At 33.6% G+C, this 18559-nt stretch overlaps 1 protein-coding gene across 5 annotated transcripts in view; it reads right to left on the reverse strand.

Moving 5' to 3' along the window:
• Positions 1–18559, reverse strand: part of DYNC2H1 (dynein cytoplasmic 2 heavy chain 1) — a 354596-nt gene that overhangs the window by 146931 nt on the left and 189106 nt on the right. For all 5 annotated transcript variants that reach the window (XM_031653015.1, XM_031653014.1, XM_031653012.1 and 2 more), the window contains 4 exons: positions 16092–16202; positions 11917–12072; positions 6323–6398; positions 1759–1967 (listed from right to left, as the gene is read on the reverse strand). In XM_031653015.1, the coding sequence (XP_031508875.1) occupies positions 1759–1967; positions 6323–6398; positions 11917–12072; positions 16092–16202 (552 nt within the window). The remainder of the gene's footprint in view (positions 1–1758; positions 1968–6322; positions 6399–11916; positions 12073–16091; positions 16203–18559) is intronic.

An 18559-nucleotide genomic window follows, 5' to 3' on the forward strand; every position in this document is an offset into this window, starting at 1 on the left:
GTCCAGGACCTGTAAAGATGTCACATTTTGGAAAGTCATGCTGTTCTCTGAAATTCTTCCAATCCTTTAGCTTAGCATTTGTAAACTTCCTCGAGGTATTCAATCACAATATATATGTATAAATGTATATGTACATGTACATGAGTGTATGTTTGCATGTATGTGTGCATGTGTTATCCTGGGAAACATTCAGTGTCTTTCGTCTAACTCAATTAGAAAGCTAAACAGTGATTCTCGTAAGTCATCCTATAAATTTAAAAATATTTACTCTTTGTAGATGTATACACTTTGCTCATTTCAAAATAGCTACGAAATCTTCTTGTCTAGACTGGCTAGAGTCTTCCATCTATCTAGAACTATACAGTGATACGCTGACTAATAATTGGCAGTTACATATTCAGACCGATTTATCCTTATTTGTACATAAAAATATATATATACCATGTGACAAAATTTATATAAACAGCACAAAAACAGGAAAACTAGGCTGTTAGAGTAAGGATAATGTACCCTTTGTGGGAGAGGTAGTAACTAGAAGGGAACATAAGGAAAACTTCTGGGAAGCTAATAATGTTCTGTTTCTTGACCCCAGAACTGGCTACACTCATGTGGTCTAGGTATAAAAATTCATGGAATTGTGCATTTATAATGTATACATTTCTGTATGAATTGTATTTTTCAATGTAAGCTTCTAACAATAGAGTTGGAAGACTTGTTGGGGTTCACTATCTGAAATAAATGTATAATAATTATGCGATATTCTGTATTTACTCATTCACTCTAAGGTTCTGCTAGAAGGCAAACTCCACAGATGCATTACTATATCCACAATGCCTAGAGCAGAACTATCACTAAGCAGATGTTCAATGCATATTATTGAATGAATGAGTAAATTAAAGATACTAGAAATAAAACAGGATACTTAAGGTTATAAGATAGTCAATAAGAGTAATATATTTAATAGTTTTTTTAACTTTTGTTTTTTGACAATTATGTGCCAAATGAAGGATTTTTCTTGAAAAATATTTGCATGAAAGAAAACAGCACAAAACTGAGAGAACTACATAATTGAATAGATACGTGCCTTTGTAATTCAAGAAGAAATGTATAATTATAGTACTCTAATAAAGCATTATTTGCACATGGATACACATATAGGTTTGTGGCAAAATAAATTAGAATTGAAATCTTTCAGCTATACTTATTACTATTTTCTGGAAAAGATGAGTGCATTCTAGGAGGCTTTCATGTGATGGTTCAAAGCAAAAAGCTACAGTTGGCTGAAATAGATACACAAAAAGTTCCTGTGAAAAACAAAGTAAATTTCTTTTATATATTTAGACAAGCTTTAAGTGTACAAGCCAGAAACTAAAGACACATATTAAATAGTATTTGTCTTCTTTCCTATTTTTCAATATATGAGAGTACACTCATGACTACTATGAAGTGCATATTCTCCCACTGCAGTTTTTCACAGCAGTCCTACCTTCTTGGAATTTTCTTTGGCCACTCCCTTCAAGATCTGTCTACAGACCAGCCTATTATTATGATCAACCACCCAACTTTCGGTAAGTACTCAAAAGTTTTTAGGATGCCTTACTAAAGTTGAGAGAATCAAGCCATATATTGTCATAACAAATAATCCAAACTGTGAATAATTACTTGTGCATTAGAAAAGAAGTAACATATATTTAACAATGTAAGAAATGATTCATGTATCTACCTGGAAATAGATTGAAAATCATTCATTTTACCTACCAAAATGCTGCAGGATTGTGGTAGAGATACGGAATATGGAAAAATGCTTTTCTTGTTCCTTTGGTTGAATACATCAATAACTGAAGAATTAAAAAACTGCTTCAGGTATGACTGAAGAACTCTAAGGTCAAAATAGTTATCTATACGTCCTCCATAAATAGCATTTTCAAGTAAACCATGTACAAATTCCCATTGTATATCTTTGGCACCTATAATTTAAAAAAAACACTTTTATTAATTTCATTTTTAAAACATTAACTAAATTCCTGGCTTGAGTTATATTTATAACATACAGCAAAATAAATTTAATACAACTAAATCATTTATTCAAATGACCATTAATATTAATAGTAGTAAATAATATTTGAGATTTTTTAATCAAGTAAAATCTTCCAAATATTTTACATGTATAAATTCACTTAATCCTCATAGCAAAGATAGAAGTATTAATACAATTATACATATGGAGAAACCTTCCTAAGGGATAGGAAGGCTAAGGCACCAAAATGAGAAAGTTACACAAAGATCTGAAATAGAAATGAGGTACTCTGAATCCAGTCAGATTATCTAAATTAACTGCCACACAATCCTGGTTACTTAAATTGGAAATTCCTTAAGCGGACCTATCCAAAATATAATTTTACACATTTGATGAAACTGTCAGTTTATAAAATAATCTGATTAACAGGGAAACTCTACAAAACACCTTCACACATTACACTCTTCTAAATGTCATGATTTTACATAGTCAACTATCTACTTTCTATTTTAATAGAAGAGAAATGTAATATTAAAAAACCACAATAGAACTTTTTGTTTTTGTTTTTTTTGAGATGGTGTCTTGCTCTGTCACCCAGGCTGGAGTGCAATGACACGATCTCAGCTCACTGCTTCTTCCACCTCCCGGGTTCAAGCGATTCTCCTGCCTCAGCCTCCTGAGTAGCTGGGATTACAGGTGTGTGCCACCATGCCTGGCTAATTTTTTTGTATTTTTAGTAGAGACAAGGTTTCACCATGTTGGTCAGGAACTTCTTGTATAAGGTATTATTTCATTTTGCAACAGAAATATCCTTGTCATCACAATTTTGTGGTAATGTTAAAATGTAAGAATTAAATCTCAGATCTACAGTAAATACAGGAGACACATAACTATATTTAAACTAGCTAACTTTATTGTTAGCATTACTAGCATAGTTCTATTTCATTACTATAAAATTTAGAGATATGACAAAAATTGATTATCTACATGCCTTGGAACATAAGTGATTTAGGTTGCCTGCTGCAGGATAAGGGGACCTCCACAGTGGAAGAATAAAGTTGTTATCTGCCTACATCTTATTGTCAACAGTGACTAAACAAAGGACTTCACCAGGACTCGAATTTCTAGTTGTCCTGATACTCACTAAATGATACCTTTATCATTTAGTCACTGATAAGTTAGCCAGTCATTGATAAGTCAGTAAGGAATACAGACGTATTAGTGTATCTTTCAACTTATAAAATAGAAACAGCAGTCATTATGTGAAATATTTTATAGAATTTTTATAAGAAAATATTATTTTTCTTCTACCTATTTTTCTCAAAACAAATTTTATGTTGTTCAGGATAAAATAAAATGAATAGAACTCAAATTACAACAATAGCAATAATTACAGTCAACCATTACTGATAGCTTAACTCCATACATTAAATGTACTAACTGTTAAATGCTTCATATGGCTTTTGTAATTTAAACTTCTGGATATTCAAATAAACTGAGGTTGTGTCTACTATTATTCCTAATTTAAAGATCAGGAAACTCAGGCTTAAAGATTAGGAAACTTGCTCTAGGTCGCATGGCTATTACTCTCAATACCAATTGTTCCCAAGATTTAGAACTTTTTCTCTTTTTTAGCATTGAATTCTATACATGTGGAAGTTCCTTCATATCAGAAAATTCTGTAATCACAAGATTTAACAGATTTTTACTCCGAGATTCAATATCATTTTAAAGGATCTGCCTTTTATTTAAAACATAATGGTGTAAAATATCTATACATGTCTTAGAATGCTATTAATTAATTCTATCACAAACTTGAAACAGAATGATAAATCATTCAAGTTCTGTTTTTTCTCTTTTGTGAAGGGGCACTAACACTAATAGCCTCATAGTGGTATTATAAAAGTCAAATAAATATTCAAAAGCATTTTGGAAAATTACCAAGCTTTTAGGCAAGCTGAAAAAAGTATTAGTCTATATTCTCCAAAAAAAAAAAAAATCAGTGTCAAATGTTAAAAACAACAGTTCACGGGGGTCAGGAAAGTAGTTACCCATGTATGAGGTGGGGAATGTTGGGTCGTATGTAGAAAGGAGTAGAAAAAAGGCACCTCTAAAATACTGATAAAGCTGTTTTTATTTTTTGGGGGGGGTGTGCAAGTTACATAGGTTCAATTTATGGGAAATTTATTGAATTCTACATTTATGTGTACTTTTCTGATGTAAAATTAAATTCTCTTGGAATACTATTTGGCATCAACTAGTAATGGTGAACAAATGCATACCCTATGGCCTAGCAATTCTATTCCTACATATATACTCAACAGAAATACATCTATATATTCACCTAAAGGTATAGCAGCATTACCCATAATCATCCCAAACTCAAAACTACCAACATGTCCATCAACAGATATGCATATAATTACACAAAGGCATACTGTATAGCATTGAGAATAAATGGACTACAACTAAATGCAACCATATAGCTGAATTTATCAAATGTAATGTTAACTACAGGAACCCAAACACTAGAACATACATGCTGTATGTTTCCAGTTTCACAAAAACAGGCATAACTAATCTATATAGTTAAGTGTCTGGTGTCTACCTCAGGAACAGGGGAAGGTAAAGTTGGGGGATGGTAGAGGCTGAAAGGCAACATTACATGAGTAGATTCAGTGGCACTTATAATGTTCTGTTTCTTAATTAAGGTGCTGGCCACGTGGGGGAATTCAGTTTGTGGAAATTTCATTGAGCCATAATCTTTTAAGTACTTTTTGTCCATATAGTTCATTAAATAGGTTTTTTTAAACTTCAAAAATATATAAATTAAAATGGGACTTGGTCACATCCTAGCTGTCCATCCTTATCCTTTTGCCAAGGACAAGTTATAGAAAAAATTTCTGATGCTATTAACTCAAATAATAATTGAGTACCTATGATGGGCTAGGCACTGTTATAAACCTCAAGGATATACACAGTAAACAAGACAAAGATCTTACTTTAAAACAGATTATGCTCTAGTGGGAAGAGAGAAACAAAATAAGAAAAAAATGAATAAACAAGAAGATATTCAGGTAGTACTAATGTATTAAGACAATATGACAAGACAAAGGGATACAGAATGATTAGATTACTTCAGATTCAGCAGTAAGAAATCAATCTCCAGAAGCAATTCTCTTCTCAAGAGGATACCTCTAAGCTGAGAAGTGAACAATAGGAAGAAGGTGGCCATAGGAAAATTTGGGAGGAAAGCATTTCAGACAGAAGGAAGAACACCTATTAAAACCTTCAAGTAAGAACAAGTCTGGCTTGTCTGAGGAACATAAAGATGCCAAATATGGATATAAGTTTTAAACAGGAAAATTATACGCTTTGGTTTGCATTTCTAAAAACTAAAGTTTTTTATGGTATGAAGAATGTTTGCAAGGGTGCTAAAGTGGAAGACCAGGTAAGAAATTATTGCTTGGACTGCCAACACTTTGGAAAATAAGTGAATAGAATCATGATGTGATTTGCAAAGGACAGAAATTGCCAAAGCACTGGATGTCTGAGGATGAGAAAAAAAAAAAAAAGAATCCAGGGTGACTCACAGGCTTTAGCCTTGAACAGGGCCATCTACTGAAACGGGGGCAGAATCAGGAAAAAGTCTTTGGCAGGGTTGCAGGGTTGGGGGTGGGGAGGAGACAGGAATTGAAAGATCTGTTTGTGATATTTTTAAGTTTGAGATTACTATCATCATATTCTATTCTCTAATCCATCATTGGTCTAAACTCTAGTGTCCTCCTCCCTTGGCCCTGCACAATAAACTTTAGAGATTAAACTGTTCCTGTTTTCAAGGAGGCTGATAGCTAGATGGACTTAGGGGATCAGATTACATGGCTTTATTTATTGCTCTGTTTCAATGTATTATTTGTACCTTGTTTCCTGAATCCTACTTAGTAATTCAATTATGACTCCACAAATCCTTGTTACTAATCTTAATCTGCTATACTCCTGAATTTTAACAGTTCCCTTGAAAGACATCTGAAAAATTCAGTTAATGCTTAAAACTTTTGAAGGCCACAAAGTGAAAACAAGGTCTTTCTAGCTTTCTGCTTCCAGAAAGAAAAACCCATGTAAGAACAGATTCATATAAGAACTCTGAGATAACACAGGTATAGCAGTCAAATAAAAAATAAAATAAAAAGCAAAAGCAAATTTTGTGATAGGAAGTTAAGCCACTTCGGAAGAAAACAAATAGTTAATAAGACCTCAGATAAAATGTTTTATTAATATGAGATTAAAATTTTTGTTAGAACTTACCATCAAAAAGTCTGTCAATAATGTTGTACCCAGCCCGAAGATCTGATAAAGAAAATTCATAAAACTTGGTCCAACCCTGTCAAAAAACAACTTTTTTAAGTAAGCAACTAAACAGTACTCAGAGAGATATACGTATGTATCACTGTCCTTAAACAAAATGATCAATATAGACTTAAAAAATATATAACTCCTGAGAATTTTTTTAAAAATCCAACACATAATAAATCTAAAATAACAGTAAATTTAAAAAAAAATTTACTGGCCATAGCACGAAAAGTACTTTATAATACAATACTAATTTTAGTGATTTATGTAGCAACATAGTCATAGAGAACAAATTGGTATACTAAATGTTTTATTCTGATTACTATATATAATTGGGATATTTCCTATAATTTTATCCTTCAGAATTGTGGATTTTCTCCACAAACATACAAAAAAATATTGCACCAAAAAAAGCCCAAAAGCACATAGCAGTATATTCATTCATATTGAACCCACAAAGCATTCATATTAGAACTAAAATTATATATCTATAATAGCTAAAATGTTTGTATAAAATGAATATTCAGAGAGCTCTATATTGTATAGACAATAAATTGAAACATAAAATAATTTATACATGGCTTCTATTGACTAGTTCTATGTAATAAAATAAGTTCAAGCTAAAATATATTTAGACTTGGATATTATTTAGGAATACTGACACAAATTTCATTCATTCATTCAACACTCAAAAAATATTGTAAAAATATGTATTATATGTCAGGCTCTGGGAATATAATAATGAACAAAAAGTTATCCCTGCCCTCATGTAGCTTTCAGTAAAACATGGGAAAGGGTGGGGTGGAGACAATCACTCAAATACATAGACAACTGTAAAATGATAATAACTGATGGAGAGAAACATTTAGGATGTTTCACACATATGAAAGAGATCTGACCTAATCTAGAGGAGAGGGAAAGTCACCCTAATAGGGAGAGCGGTGGCATACAAAGATAAAAGTAGACAGATTTAAGAACTCGTTAGGAAAATAAAACTAACAGAATTTTTGTATTGGATTGCAATGGAGTATGAAAACACCAAAAAGAGGGCTGTTAAGAATGACTTCTCAGCTTATTGCTCATTCAAATTGATGATGGATGATGTAATTCTTAATAAGTGAAACACTGAAAGAATACAAGATTTGGGAAGGAATATCATGAGATCACCAAACGAAAGTTTAACAAAGCATTTAAACAAACACATCAAACAAAAACACAAAGTTTTGGACTGCTATACACCAGGCCGTGTTTTGTTCAATTAAAATATAGCAATGAACAAGAGACAAATATCTGTGCACTTGGGAAGCTTAAATTCTAGTGCTTGATCCAGAATATGTGAATTTTCAGACATGTTTGAGACATCCAACTGGATATGTCAACTGTTAGATAGGCAAACATAGAGCCTAGAAAGTTTATCTGAGCTGTATGTGTAAATTTGGAGTTAATAGCATTTGGATACTTTTTTTTTTTTTTTTTTTAAAAAGAATGTTATGGATATTATGAAAACAAAAGATTTAAATTTTGCTCAGTTAGCAGATTTAAGAATTAAAGATCTGTAAAGGATATGTATCCATCAACCATTAACAAAATTCCTCTAATATTTATCTAAACTTTCTAACAATTCGAAAGTCTTAATAAAATTTCTTATATCATTCTGTTAGACCTTATATGTGAAAGTTTATTTTTTAAAAATGTTTAATACCTTGAAGATCAATATTTTTAAAACCCCCAAATTAGAAAACTGTTGCTATCAATATTGCTTAATATATATACCTATGACATGGTCTTTAACAATAAAAATTGTCTCTAACAATTCTATTGTTAGAGACCATGTCATAGGTATATATATTTTGTCTACATTTACCTCCAGTGTTATGATTTTTATGAGAACAAAAGTATGGTATGAAAAAAAGTGACATTCTCAAACTTTTTTGTGTGGGAAAGTGAATTGCTGTATCCTCTATGGATAAAAGTTTGGTAATATTTATAGATTTCTAAAAATATATATATTCTTTGACCCAAATATTCCACATTTAAAAACTGACAGCTATGAATAGATGTTAAATGAAGCATGCATAGGGATATCCATTGCAACTTTTTTTATAATCGCAAGAGTTGAAAAGAATGTATATGCCCATCCAACAATACAAAACTGCTAAAAAAGTATAGCAATATTATGTAATACAAAAAATATTTTTAAATTAGGCATTAAATAGACACTGTCACTTAACAATGTCAAATATATTGTTTTAAAAAGCAAGGTACAGAGCTGTGTTTGTAATACACCACCTACTGTTTGAGTTATAAAGAACATAAATGCATATATAAATTAATAAAATGTTTGTAAATTCATACAAACTCTCTGAAGCACAAACAAGAGATGGTTAATAGTGGACCCTCTGAGAATAGAAAGTGGATGGCAGGGAAGTAAGTAGGGAGGAACGTAACTCTTCATTACAAACCATTTTATATCGTTTTTATTTATACTATGTGCCTATATAAAAACAATACAATCTAAATTTTTAATGTAACTTTTCTCAATAAAGGTAAATCACTATCAGTATTGTTCATCTATCAGTCAGGATTAATTGATATATTAGGCTAAGGACAGAGGTCAGAGAAGTTAGGAAAAAAAAGATTTACAGGGAGATGTGCCTACCCATTTTGGAACTCTAAACTTTTTAGGTGTGATTATTTGAGCAAGTTAACTCTGATCAATGAGTCCTCCCCATAAGTGTGGTATACATACTATAAGAAACAACACAATGCTATTATTATTTACCATTTCATCTGTTTGACAAATGTTTATTGACAGGCTACAAGCCAGTCACTGTGTTAAGCACTAAACATACACTATTTCATTTGATGCCCACAATAAAGGTAAATATGATGGTTATTCTCATTCTACAGTTGAGGAAACTGATGCTTATTGGGAGTTACAACAGTTTACCCAAGGTATCGCTGCAAGAAACTCTCGAGTCAAGACTCAAATGCAAGTCTGTCTAGCTCCAGAACCTATGCTCTTGTTTGACATGGCACTGAAATAGAGAGGTTAAAAGGGGAGCAGGGTGAGGAGGGCGGTTTGAGGAGAGATTTTCCTCAACAGAAGTGGACAAAGTTGAAAAAAAGATGGGAAAAATTTAAAGATGGAAGAGTGACGTAATTTACAGCTGAGAGAAACATTTGGCAACAAGAATTGACCATTAGTACCAGATACGACTGCCATGGCAATGGAAAAAATGCAGTTGATTGATTGTGATGACAGTAACAGAGAGCCTTTGGTGAGAAAGAGCTAGATAGATTCAAGACCTTAAAGAAGCCCAGCATGACTGAAGTGTAGAATGCAAATGACATAAAGTGTCTGAGGCCGGGCGCGGTGGCTCAAGCCTGTAATCCCAGCACTTTGGGAGGCTGAGGCGGGCAGATCACGAGGTCAGGAGATCGAGACCATCCTGGCTAACACGGTGAAACCCTGTCTCTACTAAAAAATACAAAAAACTAGCCGGGCAAGGTGGCGGCCGCCTGTAGTCCCAGCTACTAGGGAGGCTGAGGCAGGAGAATGGCATGAACCTGGGAGGCGGAGCTTGCAGTGAGCTGAGATCTGGCCACTGCACTCCAGCCTGGGTGACAGAGAGAGACTTCGTCTCAAAAAAATAAAAAATAAATAAAAATAAAAAATAAAGTGTCTGAGAGGAGGCTGAAGAGATAGATGGGTCTTTTCTTCTGGGCTGTGGTAAGGTATTTGCATATCTTTCCCCTAAGTATGATAAAAAGCCACTTGATAAATTTTAAGCAAAGTAATAACCAAATTCATATATTAGAAAGATAATTCTGGTTGCTAAATGCAAAAAGTAGGAAGAATAGTTGGAAAACTAATTCAGGAAGTAGTACAGGTGAGAGGTGATGAGGCTTAAAAAATGGTGAAGTCCTCATATTTAAATTATATTTTGGAAGTAGAATTAATAAGACTTGATGATGGATTGGATAGGAAAGCTATGAAACACAACATATCAAGAACAGCTCCTGAGTTTGTAGACTGAGGAAGTAGACAGATACCAATGGCTTTTACTGGGAAGAACTGACGGGTATGGGGAATTCAGGTTTTGAAGTTTGAGATATCTATGCAATATAAACTATAAAAATGATACCTAACACTCACTGAGGGCTTATGATGGGTCACAAATTGTTCTTAATACTTTAATACAATGAGATGTGAAGTAGTTAACTATATACAGTCTAGAAGATTAGCAGAAAAGATCAGACTAAGGATATAAATTTAAGTCATGAACCAAATTATTATGTAAATATGTAAACCTAGCTATTAATACTACATTACAAATTTTTTTTTTTTTTTTGAGACAGAGTCTTGATCTGTCGCCCAGGCTGGAGTGCAATGGTGCGATCTCGGCTCACTGCAACCTCTGCCTCCTGGGTTCAAGTGATTCTCCTGTCTCAGCCTCCCAAGTAGCTGGAACTACAGGCGTGTGCCACTATACACACACACACACACACACATACACACATATATACACACACACATATGTACACATATATACACACACACACGTACACATATATATACACACACACACACACATATATACACACACATATACACACACATACACATATATACACACGTATATACACATATATACACATATATACACCTATGTATACACCTATATATACACACACATATGTACACATATATACACACATACACACACATATACACACACACATACACATATATACACACGTATATACAGACACATATATACACACATATATACACCTATGTATACACCTATATATACACACACATACACTATTTCATTTAATGCCCACAATAAAGGTAAATATGATGGTTATTCTCATTCTACGGTTGAGGAAACTGATGCTTATTGGGAGTTAAAACAGTTTACCCGAGGTACCGCTGCAAGAAACTCTCGAGTCAGGATTCAAATGCAAGTCTGTCTAGCTCCAAAATCTATGCTCTTGTTTGACATGGCACTGAAATAGAGAGGTTAAAAGGGGAGCAGAGTGAGGAGGGCAGTTTGAGGAGAGATTTTCCTCAACAGAAGTGGACAAAGTTGAAAAAAGAGGATGGGAAAAATTTAAAGATGGAAGAGTGATGCAATTTACACACACACATATATACACACATAAATATGCGCGCACGCACACACACACACACACATATATATTTTTGGAGGTGGAGTTTCACTCTTGTCACCCAGGCTGGAGTGCAATGGCACAATCTTGGTTCACCACAACCTCCACCTCCTGCGTTCAAACAATTCTCCTGCCTGAGCCTCCAGAGTAGCTGGGCTTATAGGAATGTACCACTATGCCCAGCTAATTTTGTATTTTTAGGAGAGATGGGGTTTCTCCATGTTGGTCAGGCTGGTCTCGAACGCCCGACCTCAGGTGATCTGCCTGCCTCCCCAAGTGCTGGGATTACAGGCATGAGGGCTGGCCACAAAAATATTTTAACATACAAAAATATAAAGCTTAGAATGTATCCAAGACATGATCTTACTTACCTGAGGAATATAATTTCTTCTTTCTTGACATGCAGCATGAAACCATGCAAGACTGAAGAGAGCATGAGCTCGATGTATATTATCTTTTTTGCTAATTTGCTCAGGAGTCCAAGACTCGTAAGTACGCATTAAATTCTTCTTTAAACCTGGAGGTGACTAAAGAAAAAAATCAACGGACATCCTATTGCTAAAATCCTACAAGTAAAATATATTAGATTTTAACATATTTAAGAACATAATTTAAAGAAAAATGTTCACTGATTACCAGGTTTGAGTTAAACTATTATGTTACTTCAAAATGTACGTAAAACTAGTTTTAAATTGCTTATATCTAACAGTTCATCCAAATATAAATTCAGAATAATTTTTCAAACTAAAAACTATATACGATAATATTCAAAATAACCAAATAAGTTTTATATGATGATTGAGAGATTTTTTTTTTCATTGACACTAAATCACCACTTACAATACTAATGTGATATTGATTGTTATGGGACAGGTGTTTGAGTTTAATATGCCAGTTTTCCCACACTAGTTGCTATTTGAATTTCCATGAGGAATTCGAATACCATTTACATAGAATGTCAACTAATCTTCCTGGTGCATTAGTCCAAATTTAAAGTATTATGTAACATTGCTAGGTTCATAACCCAAATAAAAATCCAGGAACTGAAATTGTATATCAGAGTAGTATAAAATTTTTAAAAATGTTCATCCATATGCATCATATCTGTCATTATTTTTCAAATTATCAAAATGATAACGTTTCAAGTTCGTGGAAAAATAGCAAAATAACACCCTCAAGAAAGAATTCTAATATTAAAAATATATATAATGTGGGTTTTTCTGCCCAAGTTATTCTAACTAGCTTGTTCTAAAAGTAAAATAGTTCTTCCAAAATGGTTTCTAACATAAAAATAATAAATTCAGGTCAATACTTTCAGAATGCCAAAAATTAGTCATCCCCTTTGAAATCCTTTTCATTGTTATTTCATAAGTAAAATGACTTTCTTGTTTAAAAGGCGGCTGGGCATGGTGTAATCCCAGCACTTTGGGAGGCTGAGGCGGGTGGATCACTTGAGGTCAGGAGTTCAAGACCGGCCTGGCCAATATGGTGAAACCCGCCTCTACTAAAAATACAAAATAAAAATAAAATATATTTATTTTGTAAAAATAAAAAATTTTAGCCAGGTGTGGTGGCACACACTTGTAGTCCCAGCTTTTTGGGAGGCTGAGGCAGGATAATTGTCTGAACCCAGGAGGCAGAGGTTGCAATGAGCCAAGATTACACCACTATTCTCCAGCCTGGGCCACAGAGCAAGACTCCATCTCAAAAAAAAAAAAAAAAAAAAAAAAAGAAAATATACTACTGAAGTATTAAGTACCTAGCAAATTTACACTTTTTAAATGAAAGCTTTTTATGTTTATGAAACATTTATAAAAACTATCATAGATAAGGCCAAATTTCTGCACACTATTCAATAAAACATGACATTAATAGGAAACCAAACTACTTAGAGATTTTAAAAAGGCACTACACGAAAGAGCATGCAAATTAATAAATCCTATACACTTAAAGAGAAAATCACATATAAATACAGACTGAAAAATGAAACAAAAACACTAATATGCCAAAATTGTGAAATAAAGCCAAAGACATATTAAGCTGCAAATTCAGACTTAGAACAATTTCAGTATGAATGCAAGTAAATACAAAACAAGCATTCAACTCAAGAAATCAGGAAAAATAAAAGTAGAAAAAAATCTAAAGACAGCATTAGAAAGAAAAACAGAAAAAAGAAAATTCAGTGAAATGAAAAGAATCAGGAAAAGCAAATTCATAAGTAAAGGATCGCTTCTTTGGAAAACAAATTTTTTAAACAACTCTGACAACTAATCGAAAAAAGAAAAAAATAATGAAGTGAATTTAACAATTTTAAAAAATGATAATATATGTCTATATTATATATATGCACATACATATAATCATTTTGAACATCTCAATGAACTACACAAATAGTCTAAGCTAAGATAGTTAAAATTTCCTATAGTGATTCAAGAAATAAAAAAAAAAAGTTCACTGATAATTGAAATCAAACTGAAAATTTCCATAAAAATGTAATCAAATTATCTCTTAAAGATCCCAGAAAAGGTCACACGTTAAAACATTCAAGGAACAGTTTACCTGGTATAATAATACCCCCTTATTGAAATATGTACTGAATTCCTCTTACTTGGCCTTGAATTATATGCTAAGTTCAAAAATGCAAGCAAAACAAATACCCCCGCCCTCACGGCTCATTCAATCCAGTTCTAGGATATAGATGAGTAGAAGTGTATAGCGGGATTGTAGCTGGAGAAGATTCTGGGAAAGTTCTTTCTTACTAGACCTTATAATCATTCAATTAAAATATTTCCTGTATTAAATCATCTTTGCATTCCTGGATTAATGCTTATCCTTTTTCTTCCTTAAATGAAACTAACACCTTCAGATGAAAAAGAGCAGTACCGATCTAAAACAACAGGTAGAACCAGGCACGGTGGCTCATGCCTGTAATCCCAGCATTTTGGGAAGCCAAGACAAGAGAATTGCTTGAGCCTAGGAGTTCAGGACCAGCCTGGGCAACATAGTGAGGCCTTGTCTCTCAAAAAAAAAAAAAAAAAGAAAGAAATTTAAAAATTAGCCAGGCATGGTGAAGCACCCGTAGTTCCAGCTACTCGGGAAGCTGAGATGGGAGGATTGCTTGAGCCCAGGAGGTTGAGGTTGCAGTGAGCTGTGATAGCATCACTGTACTCCAGCCTGGGTGACAAAGCGAGACCCTATCTCAAAAATAAAATAAAATAAAATAGCATGTAGTTACAAACACTAATAAAATGAAAATTTTAATAGTTTGCTATTTTATTTATGACTTTGACAAGTCATAAAATATCATTACAAACACAATTTTAGCTATATAAGGTTTGGGTTGGATCTACCTAGCATTACATGTTAGAGAGATACAAGAATGGATGGACATAAGGACAGAAGGAAGGCAGGGAGGTTGGGAACAATCAACAGAGTGAAAAGCAATCTACAGAATGGGAGAGAATATTTGCATACATCTGATAAGATACTAAGCAATTAGTATCCAGAATATATAACTAACTATTAATACTACTCAACAGCAAAAAAAAATTTTTTAAATGGACAAAGAATTTGAAAAGACATTTCTCCGAAGACATATAAACGTCCAAACAAATGAAAGATGCTCAACATTACTCATCACCAGGGAAATGCAAATCAAAACCACAATCAGATATCGCCTTAGACCCACTCAGATGGCCACTATTAAACACACACACTCAGAGAAAACTGTTGGTGAAGATGTGGAGAAACTGTTCAGTGCTAGTGGGAATGTAAAATGATGTAGCCACTATGAAAAACAGTATGAAGTTCCATCAAAAACTTAAAAATAGAATCACCATATGATCCAGCAATCCCACTTCTGGCTACATATCCAAAACAATTGAAAGTAGAATCGTGAAGAGATACGTGCTCACCTGTGTTCACTGTATTATTCACAACAGCCAAGAAGTAAAAGACCTAAATGTCCACTGATGGATTAATGGATAAAGAAAATACGGTATATACATACAATGAAATATTATTTTATCTTAAGAAAGGAAATCCTGTCATATGCTAAAACATGGATGAACCTTGAGGACATTATGTTAAGTGAAATAACAAAAAGATAATCCATGATTTTACTAAATGAAGTAGCTAAAGTGGTCAAACTCTCAGAAAGTAAAATGGTGGTTGCCAGAGGATAGGGCAAAATGAAGAGTTGCTCTTCAGTGGTCACAGAGTTTCAGTTTTGCAAGATAAAAAAAGTTCTAGAGATCTATTGCACAACAAGGTGCATATTGCACTAAACACTTGAAAATGGTTACAATAGTAAATGTCATGTTATGTGTTTCTTACCACAATAAAAACAAAAACATAAGTATGAAATAAAATTTGAAAAGATTTAAATGTATTTTATATCATCTTATGCTATTTATGTATATTATACCTCATCTAAATGTAAAAAGAAATTGTGTGTTCTATGTAATAGTCGTTTACAAAGTTTTAGAAGTCATGTATAGATTACTGCTTTCATATGACTAGAGATCCAAATTTTAAATCTTCTTACCTCATATGTTATTTTCAAACTTGACTGTAGTAAAATAGGAGTAAAGTTGGGATGAACTTCTGCAGTGAGCCAAAGACGAAAGGTATCTTTAGGTTGAAGAGTATTCAATTCCTTGTTTACAAAATCAATGATAAAAATTTACTTAAATACACACAAATATTTCTCTTTTATCATTATACTATTAATAACTATTTGTAATTAAAACTTCTGTAACCTTCTGATATATTTCTTATGCTCTGGTTACATTTCCTTTAAATTTTTATCTTTTCTCTATTACTAGCTCAGTGTAATGAATAAGAAACTGCATCTAAAGTCATGTTGACTGGGTTGAAATTTGAACCTTGTCACTAACCTGCTAGGTGACCTTGGGCTCTTTGACTTATTCCATCTCTAAACAAGGATAATAATAGTACCTATCACATAGAATTGTGTAAGTACCAAAACAGTACCTGATACATAGTAAGTTCAAAATAAGTGTTAGCTATAATTGCTATGCCTAAAGTACCAGCCTTCTTTTTTCCCTCCCCCCACAAAGACGGAGTCTCGCTCTGTCACCCAGGCTGGAGTGCAGTCGCACGATCTCTGGCTCACTGCAAGCTCCACCTCTCGAGTTCACACCATTCTCCTGCCTCAGCCTCCCGAGTAGCTGGGACTACAGGCGCCTGCCACCAAGCCCGGCTAATTTTTTTTGGTATTTTTTAGTAGAGTCGGGGTTTCACCGTGTGAGCCAAGATGGTCTCGATCTCCTGACCTCGTGATCCGCCCACCTCGGCCTCCCAGAGTGCTGGGATCACAGGCGTGAGCCACAGCCCCCGGCACTACCAGCCTTCTTAAAGTTTTTAGATTCTCACTGCTTTAATTCTTGCTTCTACAGAGTTATATAATGATATTAATTCCCTTATTTACAATTTTTAGTAGCACCTTATCACCTGTAATATAAATTCAAAACTTCACCATACAAATTAATCTGCCCATGCTTTCTCATACGGTGGGCTTTAGTCATTTATCCAGACTCTTATGACTATCTATACTCATCATATTTTCTCTGCCTATTATTCTCTTTGTAATCTGACAAATTATTACTTATCTGTCAAAATATAATTTAAATATCGTGTCTTAGGGGAATATCTTCTCCAACTCTTCACTACCACAATCCAAAGCAGGTTTAATCACCCATGTCATTTTGTAAATTTTTCCCTTAGTATTCCTCATCCCACAATATAGTTCTTAATGTGATCTGTCTCTTCTAAATTAAGTTCCCAGAGAGCAGGTACAAATTCTGTAGGTAACCAGAACCTGGCACAATTTCTGGCTTTTTCTTGTACTCAGCAAGTATCTGTAAATTTAATAAATGAATAAATGACAGAAGAAATTTTGATAGCTCTAAAAGAGAATGAAGTCTAAAAATTATTTTAATATAATTGATGTCAAACACTAACATTCATTTAATATCACATGAAATGTAGAGTTAAGATGATGAAAAAAAATGACAAAAGAATGGCCACAAAAACATTGTGCTTGCTTAAAATTATAAAGGACAAAATGTATTTACACCTCATAACTTTAAAAAGGAAAATGTATATAAACCTTTGCTTTGGGTTAGTACATCTAAAAAAATTTAAAAGGTAAAACAATACATTGTGATATAGTTGGATTTATAGCTGGATATAGTTGGATTTACAATAAATTTATAAATTTATATCCAATCAATTCATTCAAACTAATAGAAAAGCAAATAATAATCAGTTATTTTAAAAATTATATAATATTATGTACTGTTTCTAAGAGTTCTAATTAAGATGTGCTTTCAAGATAATAACTATATTTTACATAGATTAGTAGCTATCAATCAACTGTTTGACACAGAAAGCAGTACAAGTATTCACCAGTCTTCTTCATATATCTTAAAACATGTATGATTTATCAGGTCAGGGGCGGTGGCTCACACCTGCAATCCCAGTACTTTGGGAGGCTGAGGCAGGAGATCACTTGAGGCCAGGAGTTCGAGATCAGCCTGGCCAACATGGCAAAACCCTGTCTCTACTAAAAATACAAAAATCAGCCAGGCATAGTGATATATGCCTGTAATTGCAGCTACTTCAGAGGCTGAGGTACGAAAATCGTTTGAATTCGGGAGGTGGAGGTTGCAGTGAGCCAAAACTGTGTCACTGAACTCCAGTCCGGGCAATAGAGCAAGATTCTGTCTCAAAAACAAAACAAAACAAAACATATATGATTTATCAGACATAAATTTTATATTTTTGGCTGGGCACGGTGGCTCACGCCTGTAATCCCAGCACTTTGGGAGGCCGAAGTGGGCGGATCACAAGGTCAGGAGATCAAGACCATCCTGGCTAACACGGTGAAACCCCATCTCTACAAAAACTACAAAAAAATTGGCCAGGCGTGGTGGCGGGCACCTGTAGTCCTAGCTACTCAGGAGGCTGAGGCAGGAGAATGGTGTGAAC

The sequence above is a fragment of the Papio anubis genome, chromosome 12 (genome assembly GCF_008728515.1).
Source record: "Papio anubis isolate 15944 chromosome 12, Panubis1.0, whole genome shotgun sequence".
Classification (NCBI taxonomy): domain Eukaryota; kingdom Metazoa; phylum Chordata; class Mammalia; order Primates; family Cercopithecidae; genus Papio; species Papio anubis.